The 25,467-nt window shown below is 35.0% G+C and overlaps 2 protein-coding genes across 2 annotated transcripts in view; both read left to right on the forward strand.

Moving 5' to 3' along the window:
- Window positions 1–25,467, forward strand: part of LOC120631280 — a 338,187-nt gene that overhangs the window by 146,523 nt on the left and 166,197 nt on the right. The gene's annotated exons all lie outside the window — the stretch shown is intronic.
- LOC120630909 (sarcoplasmic calcium-binding proteins I, III, and IV-like) lies at window positions 5,338–5,889 on the forward strand. The gene has a single exon (XM_039900250.1). The coding sequence runs from the start codon at window positions 5,338–5,340 to the stop codon at window positions 5,887–5,889; it is 552 nt and encodes a 183-aa protein (XP_039756184.1).

The raw sequence follows: 25,467 nt of genomic DNA on the forward strand, positions 1-25,467 counted from the left end.
TCGAGTTGCGTCGGCAGCGCTGCAAAATTTATGGATAGGTATAAATCAACAAATATTTCCCCTTGATGTTCATCGTGTTATTTATTATATATTTAGGCTTGCCACGGAGAGCGCGTTAAGCTGTTTGTCCTTGGCCCGATATGTTCCGGTCTCATCGTAGCTGCCATCCCATAGCGTTAAGATAGTGAGGGATTAGAAACCGCAACTTGGTTTGCGCACACACTTGTGCACCGTGATGTCTCGCGTAGATGGAATATCTCTCTGGAGGTTGATCACCAAGGCTGAAATACGTCATCGAAACTTGAGATAACGGCGGCTCTCTGTACCCGCCTGAATGTCTCAACCGGACTGAAGTTCATCGCTAATGAACTCGTTCTTATCCTACTATCCTTCTTAATATTTTAGATGTGAGAGTGTGGATAGTTGTTGCTCAATCACGCAGAAACGGCTGAACGCATTTGTATGAGATTTGGCATGCATGTAGCATTTGACATAGAAAAAGACATAGGCTGCATTTTAGCCCGATTCCTTAAATAGTTCCCGCGGGAAGACAGCTTTAAATTTTGGTATGCATGTCACCTATGATATGGAAAAGGTCATGTACTTTCTATATCAATCTCTCAAATATTTCCCGTAGTGAGATTAAAAATTGTTGAAGAGCGAAGCTTTAGACTCAATTTTGACGAAAATATCCAAGAGACACAATGTCATAATCGCTGTGAATCTAATATCAGTTTAATTATTACTTGAAAACTATTTATTAAATTGAGTAAGAATTAATAGCACATTTATTAATGATTGTGAGATAATCAATTTATTAAATTTTGCTATCGAGTTTAATAATTTACACGAACACATTGGCCTATGATCGAGGATAAATATTATAAATTTGTAAGTGATTTTGATCGTTTGTTTGTCCTATTTTAAGCGTAGTTACTTAAAAGGGCGAAGAGTAAGCTACTTTTTATCTCTGGAAAACTAACGGTTCCCACGCGATTTGTAAAAAACACCGTAATAAAAGCCGACAAACTACAACTAGTAGATGCATATTTTAGCATGTTACTGAGCTGTGGGTATTGAATATAGTGCGGTTAATATTTAATTTGTTAGCTGAGGCTATATTTTCGGGAGCGGTAGATAGCAGTAAGTTTATAAAAATAGTTAATATTTATTATAATATGTTACAAGCTTAGACGCTGACGGAGACCATGTCCAAAAAACTCAAAGCATTCGAGATGTGGGTGTACAGCTGTATGCTAAGAATATGACAGGCCTTGTCAGTTACAAGTTCTGCAGAGAAAGGGTAAGGTTCTAGAGGTACTCAAACCATAAGAAGGAAATTAGTATATTTTGGACATGTGATGCGGAATACTAAAAAGTTTGAACTTCTTCAAATTATCATACAGGGTAAAGTGGCATTCAGAAAAAGGCCTGGCAACAGAAGAATATCATGGCTCATAAATCTACGACAATGGATTGGAACGAGCAGCAAATAATTATTTAGAGCAGCGATCTCCAAAGTTGAAATGGCTCTAATGATTGCCAACCTTCGAAAGGAGGCATCCCATGAAGAAGAATATGATGACGTGACATGACTCACCATTTATGACTCATCATAGGTCACACCAACTTTTTCGAGATGGGTCATGCAGACACATTTACAGACACCCGTTTGCCCTAAATATTGAGACAGCCCTGTTTATCTCTCCATCGGTGCGCATATTCCTTACTTGACGGCGCAACTCAATTAGTTAATGAAAACGTTGCCCCTTGATTAGCTTCCTTGAGAAAAGCTTTTGAGCTTTACAAAATTCCACCGAAATAACAGAATTCCTCCGCTTTTTATCCCCACCATGCTCAAGTACCCGAAGAAGGATCCATGCTAATGATGTTAAATCAAGCGAAGTAGTATGTAGGTACTTATATTCAAAAGGCAAATTTAATGAATTAATGGCTCAGATTTTCAAGTTTTAAGGGGTATATACACGAAGCAATCCGTCGCGACAAAATTCGTGGAAACGCCTTACAGTGTAATGTATATGGAGATTTTTTTTCTAATTACATAAATGCACTAAGATTAACGACACAGCTCAGAAAGACGCGAAGCTGAAGTAGCAATACTTGGAGAAGATGTGGACCTTAAGGTGGCCCATGGTCGGACGTTTGTGGATCCACAATGAAGTGGAGATAAGATATCATATGAGTCACTGGGCACCGCTGGAAACAAGCGGCCCGAGACTCTACACTTTGAAACTCGCTACAAAAGGCTTGTGTCTAGCAGTGGATATTGCGGAAGGCCCTAAGAAATAGACGATAACCAAGCAGTCTGATTTCAAGTTTTGAGAAGATAATATGTTTTGCCGACCCTAAACTATTACACAACTAACTAAAAAAAAGAAAAAAAACATTAGGCTATTTCACCTTCAAATGTATAAAAAATCACATGTAAAAAAACAATCCATGTTACTGCGTGAAATAAGATCCAACCAATACACTTTCTGATTTAAAATAATACTACTATAAAATGTAATTACAGTTCGATTTACAACTACATATTTAATTCTGATTCGCGCGTCGGTCGGAAAAGCGTTTTAAATTCATAGAGTCATGGGATTCCGTGTCATGTACTATTCGATTGTATCGCGCGAAACAAAAAAGAAAACAAAAAGAAACTTGACTGTACAACATTTATTGGACGAAACCCCCTGACGTAGTACTCACGATTCAAGAATATAGACTAAGAACTGGTAAACTGTTAAACAATCTTGCATTTTGCCATCATTTTTGATGAACTGACTCAAATTTCTTTCATCTAAATTCTAGATTCAGTATTTACTAAGTTGTCATGTGTCTAAACGTAGACCAATCTATCTCCATTCTATTTGTATGGGGACTGAGTATACTCTTTTATAATATGCTTCCTAAGTTAATTGTGAACCTACTAATGCGTAAGTTTAAAGAGTATGTTAAAACACATTTATAACAGTGAGGTTACTATACAATTAATACATTTCTTGATGACAAGGTTGCTCGGAAGCATCCGGCTCCGCTTTTATCTCTCACAAAATAAAAAAAATGAATGTAAAAATGTAAAATGTAAATTGCTGATGTTGGAAAAGAGAAACTGCTGAGTTTCTTGGCGGCATCTTCTCGGTAGAATCTGATTTCCGCACCGGTGATAGATTCTTAAATACAAACAAACAAACAGAAAACTTAACGTGTCAAAAGTGATTATAAAAGGCCTACTTGAAATAAATGAATTTTGAATTTTGAATTTTATGGTTATAGTTTTAACTTTGTTTTTATCAATAATTGCAAAAGTAACCTAAAGTATTACCATGTATACTAAATTTTAAATAATTTAATAAGATTTTGTTATGCAATGAGCGTATAAAATGTAATGTAATATAACACTATGCCTATTAAAGAATATAACACCATTTCAGTGTTTAAGTACGTGTCTTATGTATGTTCTACGAGATAAACAATAATTATGCTTCGTTTTAAAGTAAAAATTGACAGGCAAACAGATTTTTCAACAGGTTTTCCACTTACAATCAGGTTGGCCACCTGATAGTAAGTGGAAAACCATCGCGTCATCATAAGCAGAGCAACACTTGGAAGAGCAACACTTGGAAGAGCAAAAACGTGTTCCGTGTTCCTTGGAACACGTTTTTGTAGTAACTTTTGACGTGACAACGTCTTATAAATTGGTTTGCCGGGTGACACTTCAAGAAACTGCGTTACGCTCCGCTCACGTTATGCGCTCACAATGAGAGCGAGTGAGAGGCACGCGTCCCTTCCACTCGGGCATGGTTAGCCCGCCTAAGAGCGAGAGAGACAGACATAAAAAGTGAAAGGCACGCGTCCCTTTGTAGTAAACGCTGTTTCATTATACGCAAATGTATTGCAAGTTATTGTATGTATATTTGTATATAAATACGTATGTATGTGTAAAGGTAAAAATAAAATTTTGTTAATATGAAATTCAGTGCGAGATTCTTTGTATAAATTAATGTTTTAAAGAAGAAGAAGAAGAAAAAGTCTTTATTGCACATACAAATATAAAATCAGGTTAACAAAAAAAAAATAAAAAACTATACATATGCACAAAGGCGGTCTTATCGCTTGAAGCGATCTCCTCCAGACAACCTTTGGTTGAAGAAACATATTAGAGAAAAAATATAATATAAATATAAATATAATATAAATATAATATCAATATAATTCTTTGTATAAATAAATGTTTTATTTTGTTACTATTATTTCATCCTTCTTCCTACTATACGAATGAATATTCACATTAAAATTATTTTACCACTCAAAGTCGTTGTCACGTAAAACTTTCGCCCGTATACCGACTTTACAGGCAACCAATTTTTTTGTGTCAGAGCTCGTTCGGGGAATTACTACGGCCATGCGCGCTTTTAGTGTTTTCGTGATCTCTATTTTACTGATGTTATAAATGTGAAAAAAGCTGCGTGAGAAGAAGACAAACAAACAAAAGTAAAGTAAGTTTTCAGAAAAAAAGTAAGACAAGCTAACAATAGTAAACGTGCATTATTCCTCGTAAAACCACGCCATCATATTCTTACTCTAGCGCTGCGTGAATGAATAACAAACCATCAAGAAATACATCATTCAATATTACGTTTCTTCATAATAAACATGTAAATAAATTTAAATACGCTGTCTCTTGGACTATAATTGTACGTTTACTGATGTTTTCTGGCAGTAAATTCGGTACAAGTCGTCATTTCCCGCGTCGAACAATATTCTCGGTAACGGTGCGTCCCGCCGGGACGGGCGGGACTCGCTCGCTCGCTCTCGCAAATTTAAATTGGATTTTAAATTCCTATTTTGTCTCTGATATGATGATTTGGAATATCAAAAGCTCTGTATTCTGGGTTCGTGGTTCTGTATACGCTACTCCAACACACACAAAAACTGTTTCATATAAATTGATATTATAAATGCGAAGATGTATGTTTTTTTATTTTAGAATCAATTACGGCACCGATCTGTATAACATTTGATGTACGAGTACATGAATCCCGCTAACAGGGAAACAACTACTTGTAATATTTAACTAACATTTAAATTTAAATTGTTTGTTAAGAATAATGTATTTATCAGAAGTTGTAGGTATGCTGACGAAGTCGCGGGAGATTACATACAAACTATCAAGCAATTACGATAAATTGTCCATGACCTCTCGGGCTACTAATAATTGACAAAACTTATCCAGAGATATGATAACGCAGTACAATCTACATATCGAAAGGTAAGCATAAAAATTGCAGTATAATTTATTCATCTAGGCGAGAAACAACAAAAATGATTTCCGAATTTAGAAAAATGAAATATCTTTTTCTATTTCACTCTTTCTTTGACACAAATTCGAGTGGGAGTATAGACAAAAGTGATTTTGAGGTGGCTATAAAAAATATAGCCAAATTGCGAGGATGGAAACCTGATGATGACAAATACAAAGAAACTGAATCAAAATTAATGAAAATCTGGAGCTCGTTAGAAAATGCTGCCGATTCCAATAAAGACGGCCAAATTTCAATTGAAGAATGGTTGACAATGTGGGAGAAATTTGCTGAAAATCCTTCAGCACCTTTTGAATGGCAGACTCTGTATTGCAAATTTATCTTCGAACTTGAAGATGCTAGTAGTGACGGGGTAATAGATAGTGAGGAGTTCTCAACAGTTCATGAGTGCTTCGGACTTCTGAAAGAAGACAGTGAGGCTGCGTTTAAATTTATGACTAGGGGAAAGCAAAGTATTACATGGGAAGAATTTCAAGAGCTATGGACACAGTATTTCACTTCTGAAAGCCCAATGGATCCCGGGAATTTCATTTTTGGTGCAGCGACATATTAGTGAAATTAGTGTGTTAATAGGAATAAACCTTTTCAAATTAAATATTTATTTAATTAAATTAATATAAATGTTGTGTTTTGTTTGATATTGAAATGTCCGTATGATTAATAACAGAAATATTATTTATTATAGCAATAATTGATGGCCCAAGCAGATAAGCCCAATTGGTGGAAAACCATTGTCTATAAACATCTGCTGGGTTTGCAAGGAACACGTCCTGTAACGTGCCGTCCAGTCTCCATCAACCTAAGGCGTAGGTGTTAAGCCTCATGTGCCTTTTTTCTGTATTTAATTAAGTTATTATTATTAGTGTATGGGTTTTTAAATTATTCCAGATTTAAGATGCTGCTTTTTTCTTGTAGGATTTTTCGCATATCTTTAATAAAACTGGGTTTTGGTTTAGTCCTTTGAAATCCTAAACATTCTATATAATGTCTACAATGGACAAAAGTCTATTGTAGAGTCTATTGTAGATACGACCAACACTGTCCGTGCATTGTTTTGCTATTTCCTGCATCCGGACTTATGTTTTCTATCTTATGTAGTGAAATAATTTTTAGCACTCTTTATCGTAGCTGCTGCTAAAGACACCCGGAGTATAATTGACTAAATAATTTTATCTGCTTAAAATTCTGAACCAATTTTAACTGACTTTTTTTCCGACACACACTAAATATTTAGCGTGGATAACATGAAAACTCTATGGACTAGACGATTTTGCAGTCGAATGTAGTTCGGTTGAAAATTTAAATTTAAATTTCTTCTGACTACGTTAGGTAACTGTGATAACTAAGCAATACTTTTGCATGAAAATTCGTAATTACAGTTAACGTACTCGTAATCAATGATAGATAGCAGGTCATTAGAATTAAAAAATATAGCCAAATTGCGAGGATGGAAACCTGATGATGGCAAAAAAATCAAAAAAAAACTGCTCAAAATTCAATAATATCTGGAACTCGTTAGAAAATGCAGCCGATTCCAATAAAGACAGCCAAATTTCAATAGAAGAATGGTTGACAATGTGGGAGAAATTTGCTGAATATCCTTCAGCACCTTTTGAATGGCAGTCTCTGTATTGCAAATTTATCTTCGAACTTGAAGATGCTAGTTGTGATGGGGTAATAGATAGTGAGGAGTACGTAATTACAGTTTACGTACTCGTAATCAATGATAGCAGGTCATTAGTATTACCCTGATAACATGTTTAACGATAGCAGATTGTGCAGGTCCTGTCACGTATACTGATAATAGACGATATAGCGATAAGAGACAATTATTATCGTCTAATAAATTTTATTTGGATATAAAACTAAGCAATAATTATTTAGGATACATGTGGAGAAAAATTGAAAATTGCGATTATTTTATTATTCGATCCATACAGTTTCCAATAGCCAATTATCGTTTTTGGCGATTTATTGTTCTATGGCATAGACCTCTTTCATAAAAGGGAAGTATCCAGAGCTGATAGAAATACCTAAGTCAGAATTATGTGAAAGGATTCCATTGATACAACAAATACAAATATTTGTTCTTTTCAAGCTGGGGTGATTACGGTTGACATATACGTATTTCTATCATTATACTTAACAATGTTTAAAGAAACACGATTAAAATTTTATAAGAAAAAAACCTCTACTTCTCCGTTTGCGGGCCTTTTGAATACCCAAGCAACCTGCAGTCATGGCTCCAGAGTGAGGAACCTCCTCACAAAACCTCCTCTCCTCCTTCCTTATCCGACCCTTGATCCAAAAACCAAGCAAAAGCTTCTTAAAATGTTGGTCGAAGCTTTTCGCTAGAAGACCATTGACTCAACACTCCACATGGCGGTAATCTCGTGAGCAAGGTCCATGTATTTAGATTCTTTATAGTTTATAGCTTTCACCAGATTATCGTCATGTGGAATAGTAATGTCAACAAATATTGCAATTAATAATAATATAATTATTATTAGTTATATCGAGTTTTTAACTATTTTTTTTTTTTACTTTTATACGCCAAGTGGGATTTGTAATTGTTTATTCTTCAAGTTTTCTTTTAAATCTTAATCTTGGTACTAGCCTGGAAAAAATGGCAATGTTGATTATTATCAATATGTGATAATAGTGTAAGATTGCAAAGCAGAACAGCTTCGGGGTCTATGCACTAAATATCTCACTCTCCTATGAATGACAAAACCTTCAAAGCATTGGGACTATAAAAAGCTGAGTTTTATGATGACAAGGCTCACTCTGTCCTATGCAGCTTAAATCACAATGAATAGCATCTAGGTTTCTCTAATTGCAAAAGGAACCCTAAAGTATAACGAATGTATTTTTCATCGAGTGCTATAAATAACGCTTAACCCCCGACTCCCGACGGCTTCGCGGTCCCCGAATGAATTTGCATTTCCTTCACAAGAGTTCGATTGTAACCGTCATAAAGTCGAGCTAAAACTTCAACGACAAGCTGGATTAAAACACTATTATCCGGAAGCGAAGTGTAACATTTGACAGTTTCGTAAAATTGTGTCAACTTTTACTACATATTTTCTCTGCTGTATATCTGCTCTCGTAAAGATTCATATTCTGATGTTAGAATTTATAATGATAGTTTATTTACTGAAGCTTCTGTTCAAAGAAGTCGTGCCTAAATTTCATCCACATCGGTTCAATGGTTGAGCATAGGTAGCAAAACTTTCGCATTTATAATATTGGTGTGGATACGGTATTGGTATATTAGTCGCCTGTATATCTTACTAAGCTGCAAAACTGAAGTGGCAATGGATGGATCTGTCCGTCTGTTACCTTTATACTCATAAACCCCTAATTTAAATATTTCAAAAAAGCTTGGCAACCGTCATTTGCATAATGTAGTGTTTAGAATACTTTTTATGATCCCTCGATTTTAAGTAAGCCTTACCCTTTTAGTTAGACGTTTTTATGTATCCACAAGAATGAAGTCGTGGGTAAACGCTTGTAGTTTTCAAATATATCGCTTTATACAGTTAAAATTAAAAAAAAAATTAACATAAATCACAGTCACGCTTTGACCGTACGATAATACTCCAGATTATATTAAGAAGTCACCGAGTGCCCTCCATATAAAGCCATCTTTGCGTAAGCCAATAACAATGAGGGCATAAGAATGACTGATGACATGGCACGTCAAGGGTTAAACGCGCTTTATACTGCACGATATGTCGTATCTTTAAAAACAATTTACTGATTGTCACATTTGTTTTGTTTTTTTTAAATAGTAATAATTGCCGGACCAAGCAGATGGCCCACTTGATGGTAAGTGAGAAACCGTCGCCTTTAAACATAGCAACATTTCTCAGGGCATTTAAGAAACACGTACTACCAAGTGGCGCGCTGTGTCCATCAACCTAAAGCGTAAATGTTAAGCCTCAAGTGCCTATTATTCCACCGGCAACGACGCTCTCTAGACTTAAAAACAGGAATGCTGCTGGTCGCAAAAAGCTCTCTTCTACTACTTTACTATAATAACAATTTGACGGCCGATTGGCGCAGTGGGCAGCAATCCTGCTTTCTGAATCCAAGGCCGTGGGTTCGATTATGGAAAATGTTTGTGTGATGAACATGAATGCTTTTCAATGTCTGGGTGTTTATATGCATATTAAGTATTTATGTATATTATTCATGAAATTATTTATTAATTATTTTAGTACCCATAACACAAGCTACGCTTACTTTGGGGACTAGATGGCGATGTGTGTATTGTCGTATTATATTTATTATCATTATTATATTATTATTAATTATTACTTTTTTAAAGCGATTATTTTAACAGAATACCTTTCTTATTCTTGGTTGGGTTTTTTATTCCACTGCAAGTAAGCCTTTTATTGCAACCTCTCCTAATGGTAAGTGATGATAGAACCGTTGATTTTCCTAGTATAAAAGTCCTTTTACTCCGTCCTAATAACTAGCTCTATGTCAAAAATCAAGTTGATTGGTTTCTTAGTTTACGCGTTAAAGAAGAGTAACTAAACAGACAATTTAATAAATAAAAAAAACTTTGACATTTATAATATTATTATTAGGATTTTCGCAATATTTCGTTCAGGTCTACTGCCGTATCGTACCTATCGTGTCGTACCCGTAACATGTGGCGTTGTTATTAATGACCACAACACTTACGGGGCAGTAAGTGGCTTTCAGTGTTGCAGCTTGGCTTAAGCTTTTTATGAGCAGCTTGACAATAATAATGGGATTCAAGAAAGGGTTCATAATGCCCTTGATATCATAAGCCCTGACAATGTTCTAAAAAACTAGCTCTGTACGTGGTTTTGTTTGCATTCTCAATATCTTATAGTTATTTTATTGGAGCTGTTTTCTTCTGATGTCATCATCAGCTTAAGTCTGCTGGGCATAGACCTCGTCTCTTGTAGCCGAGAGGGATTTTAGAGCATAAATCTACCACGTTGCTCAGGTGTGGTTGGCCACCTTTGTTAAGGCATTTAAAAAAAATAAGATTTTTTTTTTTACTTTCTTTGTATGATTGTTGGTTTGAAAGATACTAAAAACTATAATAAAAATAAAAATAAAAATAAAAGAGGATTACGTAACAAACAGTTTTTTAATTTTGCGCTTATAACTCAGGGCGGAATTGTGAAAAATATCTAAATCAGCTTTTTTTGAAATGCACAATTGTAGGCTGAGACAATTCTATTTATCGGGGCGGACCTGCCTAGAGTAGTTTTTGTGAATGCAGGAAAATTATTAGCGATAGTAAAAAAATCTGCGAGAAAGTAAATCTAAGCTATCATAGTTAAGTCACAATAGCACTTTTCGTGTTTTAAAATTTTATTGAAGCGCTGGTGGAAACGAAAGTTGGTGAAATTTGTATCACAGTATAAATTTTTATTAAAATAATTATTAATTGTTTATTAATTTTTATTAATTGTTTATTAATTGCTTCATGTAAATACATAAGAGACATGACGCCGCGCCAGGGCATTGCAATAGAATTTGTCGAAATTATTTTTACTATTTTACTGAATTTAAATTGTTTAATCCAAATTAAATTTTTATTGTTACTATTGATTTAAATATTAAAACATGTCAACTTAAAACATAAGAATAATTTCGATTTACAATGATTATGGAATTAGGATTTAATGTCACACTATTATTAATAATTGATAATTAATAATTAAGATATCATGTAGTCCTATCATCAAGAGTTTTTATATAACAGCTAGTGGATCAAGAAACTCACATACTTTTATACGAGCATGAACCAATCCCATGTTCTTTCGACTTATCCCGATTTCTCCCTTCGATTGGGAGTACAGGTTAAATATAACTGCCATACCCTTTAACAAATTAAGCTGCTACCATCCCAGACTTCGTCACTTATGCTGTGAGAGATTGCATTCAAGTCTACCTTCACACACAGCAGGATTCAAAACAGAAGGGAGGAATATCTTACGAATAAAAAATAATTTCAAACTTTTACTTGTGTAAGCAAAATGTCAACTTATATATATATTTGTTCGCGGATGAAAAGTTAATCCGTATGTTTGTTTGTCAATCCCGATGGATTAGCGACACACGATACGTTTCCGTTGTTGCTGCACCGGAGCTGGTGGTCGAAATTATGGTGACATTAGTTCGTGTAGAAGAAGTCAAAGAAATACCAAAAAATATCAATACTCTATTGCGCCTTAGAAGTTAAAGTTGAAGAACTTTTCTTTTTAGTAACGCAACTCGCGATTGAAAATTTCGAGTTTGCAAGCTTGGAAGCTGCTGGTTCTTAAAATCTCGCAAATACAACTTCTGCTTTTTTTTGCTTATAAAAGAAATCAAACTATGCTTTTCGTGGTTAATCAAAATTTCTTAAAAATATTTAGACTTTAGCACTACGATAAAAGAGGCGTTGTCAGTGTAATAGTATGTTAAATATCAATTAAAATAACACAAGAGCGGATAGTTAGGTTCTGCCCGTAATATCCAGATTAAAGTGTCGCACCTGCGCAATACCGCCGCGTCGTGAGCGCTATCCATGTCATGTCAATCCATATCATTCTTGAGTTGAAATATCGACAAATCTCAAAATATTATTGCGGCATAAACCCGTTTAAATGTTTTTAACAAATTATTAAAAAATATTTTAAGGAGTAGTTTTATCCATAATCTGGCACATTTGATATAACATTTACTTTTCGTTTAAACAGTTTAACATAATATTATGTACTAAAAATATATGATAATGCCATGCACGACCGAATAAATTGGGGACTTCAACTTGATTATCCCATTTACAAGCTTCAATGCTCCATTACCTTCCCAACGAGGAAGTAATCATACACTGAACTGGCCACCGGCTCCTGGATTAAAATATATTCCCAACAAAATGAAACTGAAGCGTGTTAGTTTTACGCCTCTCGCATTGTTTTGTTTTCGACTATAAATCAGTTAACTCCGATGCGCGCGTTTTCATATTGAATTTTTTTTGGGACTGCAATTTAGCGCTGTCGGTAAAACTCGGTATTCTACAGAATTTCTTTTTAGTTCATCGTTATCGTTTAAACCATTAAATAATGAAAAAGTGTGCCGATATTCACTATAAACTCTTCTGAAACACATAACACGATCAGTGTAGTAACGAACAGTAAGTAGAAGTAATGTTTTTCCCACGTAATAAGAGCACGTGCACGAAGAGAACGTTGAGTCATAGTTAGAGATTAAGGTAATAGTAATATTACTGAAAGTTTAGGTCTATATTAAAAGAATATAAAAAAAGGGCTATTATAAGTACTTAAATACGTTAAGTAACAATAAACTGTCTGGTTATAGTAAATCTACGGTTTGGAAGGCAGAATCTACAAAAAAAAGGCCGGCAAGAAACTCAGCAGTTGCTATGTTCCAACATCAATATTTTAACAATGATTATTGTGTCTTGCGAGAGACGAAAGTGGAGCGGTGTGCTTCTCTCAATTCTAGTAGTCAGTGGCTTACATAGCGGGTATGCACAGGATATGCAGATGATAGAAAATGAAGAAAATCTCTAGTACGAGTTATAAATTCTTAAGAATAGGCTTTTTATGACTCTTACAATGCCTCCTTAAGTTTTTTATAACTCAAGATTTTCTCAATTTTATATCATCTGCATACGCTGTGCATACGCGCTATGCACGCCACTGCTAGTAGTAATACTAATGCACAAGAGCAGAAAAAAGTGTGTTCAAAAAGGGTTACATAAAAAAATTAAGGTTTATATGCCATATACATGGATATATTGTAATCGATTCGCGGGTGCGGGGCTGCCTAAGTAAAGCGGGTCTAATCGGGAATAATCATAATCGTAATATTATGAATCACTCCTAACTGCTATATGATGGCCCACTGGCCCCACTGCGCCAGTGGGCCATCATATAGCAGTTAGGAGCCTACTTTCTGAGTCCTAGGTCATGGGTTAGATGCCCACAACTGGACAAAAGTTTGTGTGATGGACTAAGGTGATTTTGGACCTGCCAATGCACAAGTTTAAAGAATTTGTTAAAACACATTTATTACAGCGAGGTTACTATACAATTGATTATTTTTTTAATGAAAAGGTTGCTTGGAAGCATCCGGCTCCGCTTTCAGCTCTCACAAGATAGAAAAATGAATGTTAAAATGCAAAATGTAAATTGTTGATGTTGGAAAAGAGCAACTGCTGAGTTTCTTGCCGGCTTCTTCTCGGTAGAATCTGCCTTCCGAACCGGTGGTAGAATCACTACAAACAGACAGACTTGACGTTTCAAAAGTGCTTATATTAGGCCTACTTGAAATAAATGAATTTTGAATTTTGAATTTTTTTTGAAATTTTGATGAACAATATTATTGTTTTTCAGTGCCTGGGTGTTAAATTGTATATAATAAGTATTTATGTGTATTATATTCATAAAAATATTCGTACAACAGCTATCTTAGTACCCATAACACAAGCTACGCTTACTTTGGGGCTAGATGATGATATGTGTACAGTCGTAGTATATTAATATGTCATAGATGTTACATAAAGTTATACAGAACCATGTTTAGCCCATTTGTTATTTCATTTATAACTCCACAGGCCATAAGCAGTAGTGGAATTGCAAGTACGTAGCCATAGTAGTACTAGAATAAGTTCTACTTAAATAAATAATATTTTATGTTTTAGTTCGCAATGGACTGTTAGTTTAGTTAGTGTATTAGCGGGTTAACTTACTCATCCCGTTGAATGCCGCGCCATTAGTGTTGGATTCCGCTGAGTCAGATCAAACTACTCCATAGGATCATCAAGGTCTTCAATTACTTACGTAAGTTGAGCTGTTAATGTGTTTAACACGTCTGGGTTTTTACCCGACTTAGAAACCGAAATGTGTCTAAGTCTATGTTTGTGTTCAATAGTCTCTTGAATCAGGCAGGCATTATTAGGCAGATTTTAATCATTTTGGCGTCGTTGGCTTTCTCTTAGCGTCGTAGGTTTTCGTTGGTGAGCACAAATTCCACTAAACAGAAACTTTTGTAGCTTTTTACTGTCACAATTAGCAGTTTTGGAAAGCCACCGTGTACTCAATACCACTTCGGTGGCCACTGACGACGTCTTTTTGTTAATTATAAAGTATTTGTTTTTACATAAGGGTCGGATTCAGGATACTCAATTCCTTGGCAACTTACAGCAGGAACAGCGTGTCTAGGAATTGCATCAATGAGACGGTATTATATAAATGATAATGTTGGAAAAATTATCTAGTTCATGTCGGGGTCTTTTAAATTATTATCTATTGAAACTATTAAATTTAACCCAAACAATAACCCAAACGACTGATGCTACAAATTTGAAATATTTTGAAAATCTTCTGTGAATAGAGTGAGATGTTAACTAAGAAATGATTATTCAAATTCGACTCTTAATTCAAAACGGGATGGGAATTTGTATGAAAGTTTACATATTTTGCGGAAGTAAATGAAATAAAGTAAACAATAAACTAAACTTGCCATAATCCTTGAAATTTAAACAAATCTGCACAATGTAGTTAAAAAAAACCACAAAGATTTTCCAAAATATTGAGTTTCACCCTTAATTGGCTGAACTAATTCTTTGTCCATTGTAACTAACATGACTTATATAAAGTTCGGTCACCCGTCCAATCACCCGTCAATAAGCTCCAGTAATTGTTTGACGCACGCACACAATACTTTCATATCTACGTAGGCTGATAAACTTGCCCCGTATACACAAAACAATTTATTCTTCCATTAAACAACGTTATTTCGGTTGTTTGTGAAAATAATGGGATTCAAACCTCGGCCCATTGTCCACGAGACAGAGGTCCGACAAGTGAAACGTACCTCCCCCTCCGCCCTGGAGGGTCTCACAAAATCGGCACGCGTGAGCGGCAATGAATGGACCCACTCATAAATCAGACTCATTGTTATGAGTTACTATTCAAAAATAGTTTTTGTTCAGTTTACAGTAAGTTGGCTGTGGCGCTAAATAAATCAAAATTTTAAATCTTACGAAGTAAACCATCTTACGCAGCTCCCCTAATAGAAAACTAGCTTCTGCCCTACAGTATCCTACTTTCTTTTGGATTATGTTACATTAGTATATTTTGTATCATAACATACTTCTACTTTTTTTAAATCTATGCCAATGTAATGTCTATTATATAGTAGAAAGTATCTAGTAATTTACTACATTTTACCCGATTTTTTTTCTTTTCTTTACCCGAAGTCGTTGGATGCTAATGGTTGAGGAGTTCTCTCGGCACTTCACCATCAGCTCATACCATAATCGCAAGCGCAAATAGTGGCATACTTATTATCGTATAATTTCGGTGGCCATGCTTGGTCTCATTTAAAACCGATACTAGATTTTGACAGTTTAGAGAGTTCCCCCGATTTTTCCAGGATCCATCCAATAGATCTTCACCGAATTAAAATCGGACTACCTGAGGTTTGACATACCATACAAAAAAAAAACATCAACATCGGCGTATAATTGGCGCAGTAAGCGGGTAACAAATACACATAGAAAAAAAACATACAGTCGTATTAAGAACGTCTTCTTTTTAGTAAAACTTTTTCATGCCACTTTTTTTTAGGTCGGTTAAAAATAAAACAAATTACCTTCTGTTGGCACAATGAGTGGTAAGCCTATAATCGTTACTTCACCAAACGACCCCAAGCAGGTGAATTGGCGAAAAAGACCCTGTCACACTTGTTGTTGCTAATTGCGCCAAAAGACATTACAGGTGTCGTTAAATGTTACATCTTTTCAAACAAGTCCGAAATTTCGGCCGTAAAGATGATATCGAGCGAACTTCTCGACATAAAAAAATTTGGTGTTGCTCAATCTATAGCCATTTAAACTTTACAGTGGCAGATATAAAGCAAGAAAGTCACAGGCATTTGAAAGGAATTGTTCCTTTGTACATCTTTTTATTCAAATACTAGCGGACCTCCGCGACTTCGTACGCGTTTGAGTCGATCGAGAAGCTAGAATAGATCTGATGCTAACACCATAATCATCGTGGCTAGCTATTTACGTACTATTATTTTAAGTGGTATACTGTGTTAGAAAGTTGTCATTATTTTAGTTGATACATACATACATCTATCCATATATCCATCCTCACAAACTTTCACATTTATAGTATTAGTAGGATGGTACGCATGAATTCGATCGTTGTCCCATATGCCTTGCGACTTGCTTTTATTTGTGAAGAGTTATGTCCTTTATCACCGACAATATTTATCAGATCCTTATTAAAATAAGACAATACACGCCTAATAGTTATACACTTTCAAATAAAAAAGAATTATTAAAATCAGTTCAAATTTAACGGAGATATGAAGTAAAATTGATAATAATTGTCATCCCATTTCCTGGAGGAAACTTATTGTTGACCCGGAAAATCAGCTACCACTATACCAAATTGTATTTAAATCCGTTTAGTAGTTTTTACGTGATGCCTGGACAGACAAACAGACAGACAAACACACAAAAATTAAATAAAAATCGGTTTTGGACTCCGTGTAGATTATAAAGCATCCCCCGATCAAAATTTTCAAAATATATTAAATGTACAGAAATCTTCCAGTTACAGTTTTATTATAAGTATAGATAAGGCTTTTTGATATGTGAAAATTATATTATTACTATAATGCCAATATTATTATTCTATTGAAAAGAATCACAAACTCTTTCCTGAGCTAAATACTTATAGAGAAGGAACTGGTCAAAGTTTTCATGAAACGATAGAGGTGCCTATTTACATAACACTCTGTTTTCTTATCAAACGTACGGGACCCTAAAAGAAAGAAACTAGACAGTGAAAACCCTCTTGTTACAAATAAAAACTGCGCAATCCGATTTTAACAAGAAAATCCTCAAGTATCCATTTATTTTACCTTGTTCTACTGTTCTGCTTTGAATAGAAATGTACTTTTCGTTGAAAACGCAAATTTTAACCTCCCCTTTGAGGGTTCCTTGCAACCAGTAGGTACCTAAGTAATACTTGACTGTTTATTTTAACCTGTTATCAAAAAGGAGTATTCGGTAATTAATTTGTCGCTTTTTTTGGTTCCGCATTAAATAATGGTCAAAATGACTCAAAAAGCACTTTTCAAACGACGAGTCTGTTTGTATGTAGTGACTCTACCACCGGTTCAAAAAGGCGTATTTTAAATACTTTGAAGTAAATTACATGCACCATAAATTGAATCGGGTCATTTCTTGATCTTATTTCTGTATAACTCACTCAGTTTTGGTACGTTCACAGTAATGCAGTTTTATAGTTGTGGCAAAAACAGGTTTTGTCAACGTTACAGGTTAACCAAAAAAAAATATTTTCTCGAACATTCTACATCACTTTTGAGTAGGCAGAAGTCTCAAGTCACGCCCGAGGCTGAAAGGATCGCCCTAATGTGGACTTGGGGAATAAATTGTTATCTAACAAAGTTTACGGACAATGTGGCTCAAGGAAATAAAATAAAATGCGCAAGTAACATGTGTTTTATGTGTTAACATTTAATAGCTTTCTCTTTACTTGACGATTCAAGTCTTTTGTTGGGATTAGACAGTTGGACACTTGTATGCAGCAACAACCCGCGGGCGTAGGTTGTATCATCACTCTGTTTTCTCATGTGGGTTCGTTATTCTAACATTTACGTGGACTAGACTAATTGGGATAAAAATTTATTTAAAAGTTTCTACTACGCTTATGCCTACTCGTATGCAGAATTTCACAGCTAAACCGATTTCGACCAAATTTTGCATCCTTTAGTTTGGATTTATTGGTTATTTTTCATCCCGCGCAAAACAAACTGTTTTAAATCCGATAAAACGCGGGCAACAACTTCTAAAATAGGTATATAACGTTTATATATTTAGGTTCAAATTAAACCGTTTAATTGGGTTGATTAATAAGATGTAAGTATCATTATGGTACTTTATTATGGAAACAATAAAATTACTCCCCATACAAAAGCAAAATTGTCTGTATCATCTACTGAATGACTCCGCATTCTCGATAGACTGATAGTCAGCGACCACGTACACTGGTTGTGCCACGGATAGGAATATAATCTTTATCATTATCACATCATTAACCCTCTACAGGGCACTGGTACCCTGTACCTCTCAGAATGAGAAGGGTTTAGGCCGTAGTCTAGCACGCTGGCCAAGTCCAGATTGGTAGACGTGACATGCCCTTGATAACGTCACAGAGAACTCTCTGGCATTCGAGATTCCTCACGATGTTTTTCTTCACCGTTTAAAGCTATATTGATAATAATAGTGATATTTAAATTGCCTAAACTAAAAACTTATATATCTCCGAAAAGCTAGTGGTGCGTGCCGGGGCTCGAACTCGGTCTCCACGAGGCTGTCGCCGCTTCCAGTAAGTAGTAATTTAATACGCAACATAAATCAAGCTTGGCAACATCGCCTTGCAATCTCTCACAACAAGTAAAAACGTTCGGAATCTGAGGACGATAAAAACCCCGCTGAAAGATAGCCTTGAGGGACAAAAAACAACTTTCCCGGTCCCTTCACGAGCCGCCACCTGCGCCTTTACATATATTATAACACTTGTAACCCTTTTGAATAAAATGTTTTTGTTTTGCGAGGGCTTAGGGCGAGAACGTAGGAATATAAACGTTATCTAACGCATTATCTTGTACTGAGATAATATGTTTTAGATTCTTTACGTGGTTTTATATTTTGTGGTTACGGCGTTTCGGGTTACGATGCGAAAAGGTAAATATGATTTATATAAATAAATAATAAATAAATATACTACGACAATACACACATCGCCGTCTAGCTCCAAAGTAAGCGTAGCTTGTTATATGTACCAAAATAGCTGATTCATATTTTTTATGAATATATTACATATAAATAATTATAATATACAGATAAACACTCAGACACTGTAAACATTCCTGTTCATCACACAAACATTCTCCAGTTGCTGCTGGCTGTCTGATGTTTTAGCAGTACTAGAGCTTTTTTTGACAGCTCGTCCGAAGAATTGCTATCGCCATGCTTCTTCTGCCGCTGAGCAGCATTGTTGCAATGCTGTGTTCCGGTCTAAACGATTACCGGTGTAATAACAGACACAAGAGGCTTAACACCTACGCCACAAATTGATGGACATAGTTGCAGGACGTGCTCCTTGCTTGCCCAAGGAAGGTTTGCTCTGTTTATACAACCGTCCGTCAATTACAATGAAAAAAAAAAATTCATTTGTATATAAAAAAAAAATCCTCTATTAGTTGTGACTTTTTTCACAATTAGCGATAGCTTGCGTTCTTTGTTCACGTTAATTATGGTTTTTAACAAATTTATAGTGGCATAATTTATAGTGGAATAAGAAAGATATATTTTATCTATCTTTGTTGTCTAAAAAAATTCTGTACCAGACAATAATAGACTGTAACTTGAATTCGTATTAATGATGACCATTACACATAACGTCGCAGCTGGATATGAAATTATAACGTTGAAAACGGAAGTACAAAGAGCAATATAGATCCAAACAGTACCGATCAGAACTGAATCCCATTCAAATCTTTCAATCTTTATGTTTCCAAAACTACAACTGTAGTTAAAACGGTAAAGAAATTGAAACACGTCGATACAGAAATGTCCGAACCGCGACAGCATTGCAGTGGCTGAAAATGCAGTGAAATTGCCCGAGGTCACCATTGTTGCTATTGTACAGAAATACCAGACAAAAGCGTATGGAAGAAAAGTCAATGCTGAATAATATAGCGCAGTAGAAAACCTGATTTTTAAAATTTTCTATTTTGTCACCCTGTGGCCCTTACATTTTTTTTGTCAACTATATAAGAGGTCCTAAATATAATACCAGCTACAAGTCAATTAGATAGATGAAAACTATTACTGATGTTGTACTCATAGGATAAAATATGTAGTATTTATGATTTAAGTTCTATCATATAATACTTAAACCTAAAATTGTTAATCTAGTCGTCGTTCATTGTAGATTGAAGGGAACAAACCTATTCCTATTGTTCTTGGCCTGACTCAGGAATCGAACCCAGACCCTTGCAAACGTTAGCAGTGTCAAGATGAATTATAGATATCATAAGGTCTACGTTGATAAAATTGAAAATTAAAATTAAATAAAAAAAGTAAGTAAAAAAAAAGGTGTAAATTGCTTCTTTTTAAATGAAAAATGAAATGAAATGGAACTAAATTCTATTCATTTTCCTTCAGTAGTATGTGTGTCTGTTTTTCCTCAAATAGAAAATAGAAACCAAATAGAAGATGGTCTGATGGTGGAGGCACGTCATTTCCGCCGCGGAAATGATCCGAGGATTACTCTACATCTATGTATGTCTATTCTATGGGGGCCCAAAGCAAACTCCAAACACACGACTTCTGACTTTTGGTATAACTACGGAAAGTGCATTTTATGCAACTAAATGTCACATACTTTAACAGTGACGGAAAACATCGTGCAGTGTATTTATAAACCTGGAAAAAAAAATAAGCTAGTTTGAATATAGCTTCAAGCTATAAAACACCTTCTGCTAGATATTTTAATGTGAAGAGCAGTTAATTAATAAAGGTGTGTTCTTTTTTCAAACTTATACTCTATTCAGTTATAATTATCTTCAATCTTGATTTGGAAGCCATAACAATGTGACGAAATTAATCAATTCACAAGTAGCTCCAAAGTTTCAAATCTATTAGCAACTGTCTTCAATGGGAAGTTATCTTAAAGTGATTTTAGTGCAGATGTAAACTGCAGATCAGAGCGGCTATTGAGATGAATTTAGGAAGTGTAAAGCGCACCTCAAATACTAAATGTTAAATCAATGCTTAAGTGGAAACAACGTTTCTTTGTATAATGAGTTGCCAATAGCAACAACCTTCTCAGTCAATAAGGTACGCAGGGTACACTTATCAAATTTAATAAAGCTCAAATCAATAATTAAGAACGGTGTGTAGTTTTAATGATAAAATGGTGTACGTATGATGATATTTTTTTTTTATTTGATCTTCTTTATCATCACAATCTCCAACTATTAGTTAATATTTTTTTGCGGTAGTGATAATAACGGGGACTGACGTAATGGCTGAGGTAACGAAAAACCACAAATTCAAGTTGAAATAATAATACATTGCACATGTGTAGGAGCGCAATGAGCATATTTATTTTCACTCTCTCCATAATTCTTTGAAATTCCACTTCGTATCTTTTGTAACTTCCTTTCTTTTTTTTAAGTTAGTTAGGAAGCAAACTTTACCTTAAATTTGTTTTAGGAATTCTTTTATAAATAATGTTTTTTCAAACAAATATGATAAAACAGATTTATGAATTCTTTTCTATTTGCTTTACCTGTTATTTTGCTTTTATTTACCTACCTGAGGAATCGATGTCGCGAAGTAGAACCCAATTATTTATAGGTTTAATATAACTGCCATACCGTAACAGGTTAGCCATTTATCCTTTTGGATTGCATCATCTTACCACTATGTAAGATTGCACGCAAGGGCTACCTTGTAGTGAAATAAAAAAAAACAGACATGAATAATGGACCATTTGCTTTTATCCTATCTGTAAGTAATATATTTTTCAAATATCTACGTCCTAATGGCATTGCGGTGTCTATTACGGCGGCACGAGCAGTATTCAATTCAAGCAAATACTGCTGAGGACTCTCGGTTCAGAATAATTTGGCAATCTGGCTCCGATGAATATTGATAGGTTAGTATTGTTATCGAATCTTATCTGTGCTAACAGAATGGTCTGTCTGTTTGTAATAATTTACCGCGCACTGACAAAGCGACATCGTTGTTGGGCAACATTGTTGAGTCCACTATACGTAGCAATTTTGCTTTTTGCTACATAAATCTTAATTGTTGCTTTAACTTTGAAGGACTCTATACTAAAAGCGAACTCTATCTATCTTTCTTCCATCTATTTTTATCTACTGTATATTTCTGTTTTTTCTCTTAATTAATTCAACTTCAGCAATAGCAAATATTATCGACTTCGTTAAACGTTTGAAGTATGATTGCTCAGTCACTATAAGTCCGGCGATCTACAAGCTGTCACTATACGTTTCTAGCTACTTCAGACACTTAAAATGAAACCAACCAATTTTATTTTTGAAGTTATTTAAGTAATGTATGAGATACAGTAAGTTAATCCAACATTTAGTTAAACATAACCCCCATGCTGTCTCCGGGGTTTTATCATCAAAAATTTACACATAATTTGGGGGTTGGGAAAAATTGCTTTTGGATCGCATATTCATGATACAGCGTGCAAAATCATTCGTAGCACATAAAATAAACTGTATATTCAGAGAAGATACCGGGCATTACCATAAAGTGTAGTGCAGTAATATCGCGAATATGCCGAGAATATGCCCGGGTACGATCGCGCGTTATGTTGCGACGTGTTCGGGGTGCAACCGGGCTCTTTGAGAGTGAACTCTGCTTTATAGGCGCGGGAACTTACACTACACTGCCTTCTCTTAGTCTATACTAATATTTTTAAAGTAAAACTTCTTTAGGCGCGACTAGGGAGTAACTCAGATTTTTTTCTGACGGAAGTAACGCGTCAGACGTCTTCGCGTCGTTAGGCGCGTCGTCAGGCGTCGTTATACGTCAGACGTTTGTGTAGTTTAAAAAGTCCGCTATTTAAAAATAATAATTTGGATTGGTCGTAAGTATATGTCATATATTCCACGCTTCTTGACTTATACGCCAGCTAGTGGCAAATATCATAATCAATTAGGATTACTTATTTAAAATGTGAAAGTGATATTAATGAATTTTAAATAGAATATGAAATGGTCCCAGGAACATTTCATCAATAAATAATAATAAAAGTTTTACTTCAATCGCGCGTAAAGGTTACACGAACACACTTTTTTTTAATTCCACTACGAGTTATCATTATACTGCAATCTCACCTGTTGGAAGTCATGATGCGGTAGTGGGCTGAGCTGTTTGAGGTATGAATCTTGGCAAAATGTAGCATAGTAGTTTGGATGCGCAATAATATCCTTTTAATCAGATATTTAACCATCCCTACTGCTGTGTTTTTATAATATGAATTCTAAGGTAATTTTGGACAGACCAACAGATACGTTTTAACAATGTGTTAAAACCCATGGTAAATACAATTGATGAATTTCTTACGGACAAGGCTGCTTGGAAAGCAGGCCGCTCTGCTCTTATCTCTCACTAGATAGGAAATTCTAAAGATTGTAACGCTGTAAAATAATATTAAAAAGACCAATCCGCTGAGTTTCTCACCGGCTCTTCTCAATAGAATCTGCCTTTCGAACCGGTGGTAGAGTCACTACAAACAGACTGACTTTAAGTACTTAAAAGGCCTACTTGAAATAAATGAATTTTAACTTCACCGAAAGAACTTTGTTATTATATATAAAAATTCTTTAAAACAAATCACAGGCACGCTTTTTCCGATACAAAAACAATTCCCGAAAGTGCAAAAAGTCAATTTCTATCCGAGACACAATCTAGGTCTCTGTCAATCACATATTCGTTTTCATCTCGCGCGGCCGTCTCGCCGCCCCAATATCTCCCTGTACCGGCATATGGCGCTTTATTATTTCTCCCATATTTCAAACTTTTATACGCTATAAAACTGGATGGAGTCTATCTGATCGGACGATGTTTTAAACTTTGACGAATATTGGAGATGTGGAGATGTCTAGCTTATGAGAAATACGTATAAGACATGTTATTCCTGTCTGGAAATAGTGCTTCGGCTATTATGTACCTATGGAGATAAACATATGCATTATTATAGTAGTTTTAGTGTAGTATATTAGGTATAATTATTAAAAAAAATGAAGAATTAACAGTAGATTATGGTGTTAGGAAAAATTGTTTTTAGCTGAATGAGATGATAGTTTAACCGGTAACAATATCTATAATTTTTGTGCCGTAAACCAGTACCAGTGTAGTTTTAAGTACACGGTTGGGGATGTTTTACTGTAATGTTTAAAGTTAACGAATGTAGAAACTATCGCATTACAATGATGTGAAAAGTATTTTTGATCATGTTAAAAAATATAGGCACTTTCGAATTTAAAAAAACGCATATAATTGAAAGGTCACTAAGCGCGGATTCGTTGGACAGAAGCAGAACAAAACCTTGGAATTTGGAAGTCCCTAAAAATACATATATAGAGTGAATGGTATGATGAATTAAAAAGTTAGATCTATAATTGAATAGAGGTTCACATAATGACCATTTCGTGTAAATATGTGTTTATATTTTCATCAGATTATTTATTTAGAAGCATCTGTGCTATCTATTCTAAATGCAAAGGTGGATGGATGGATGGTACTCAATCACGCCAGAATGGCTAAACGGATCTGGGTACAATTTAGCACATAGATTATAGTAGCAGATAGATTATAGTCTAAAATAGCGCATAGGCTACTTTTTGTCCCGGGAAAATTTACTATTCCCGTGGGATAGATTTATTTTAGTTTTTCATAGAGCAAGAGATTAGAGTCATGTTATTTAGCATGCACTTTAAAATTTCACCACGAACGAAGTCGAGGGCAACAACTAGTAAACCTATATATGTTTCATCGAAGACTTTGGCTGCTCCGGTACGAAAGCACATAAAAATATAAGTGGAATATATAAAGTCTCATAAAATAAAACATGCTTCAACAATGGCCGACAAATTAAAGATTTAATCATGTATTAATATTAATTATGTCCAGGTTCTTTTGATTTTCGAATGGTAGCTAATCATTATGGCGGATGGTAACGTAGCAACACAATTCACGCCACAGCTGTCCGTAAATAAACCTTAAGGCAAACTTTGATTACGTGCCTGCTAAGGCCAAACAGAGTTGCCACATAATAATAGGCTTACCGGCTGCCGTAACAAAGTGAAGTGGTGACGCAAACAAGTGTCGTCGGTCGCTGCAGGACAGGTTGCTGTGCGGTGGTACAAACGTAAGGGATAGCGGAAAATTAATGCACTCTTAAGACCTTAAAGGTAGGTAATGGTAGCCTATTACAAGCATTGATAGCCTCTTTTTTTGTAGTTGGTAAAG

The sequence above is a fragment of the Pararge aegeria genome, chromosome 17 (assembly GCF_905163445.1).
Source record: "Pararge aegeria chromosome 17, ilParAegt1.1, whole genome shotgun sequence".
Classification (NCBI taxonomy): domain Eukaryota; kingdom Metazoa; phylum Arthropoda; class Insecta; order Lepidoptera; family Nymphalidae; genus Pararge; species Pararge aegeria.

Coding starts and splice junctions, on each gene's coding strand:
- LOC120630909 (XM_039900250.1), top strand. CDS start 5,338: ATGATTTCCGAATTTAGAAAAATGAAATATCTTTTTCTATTTCACTCT.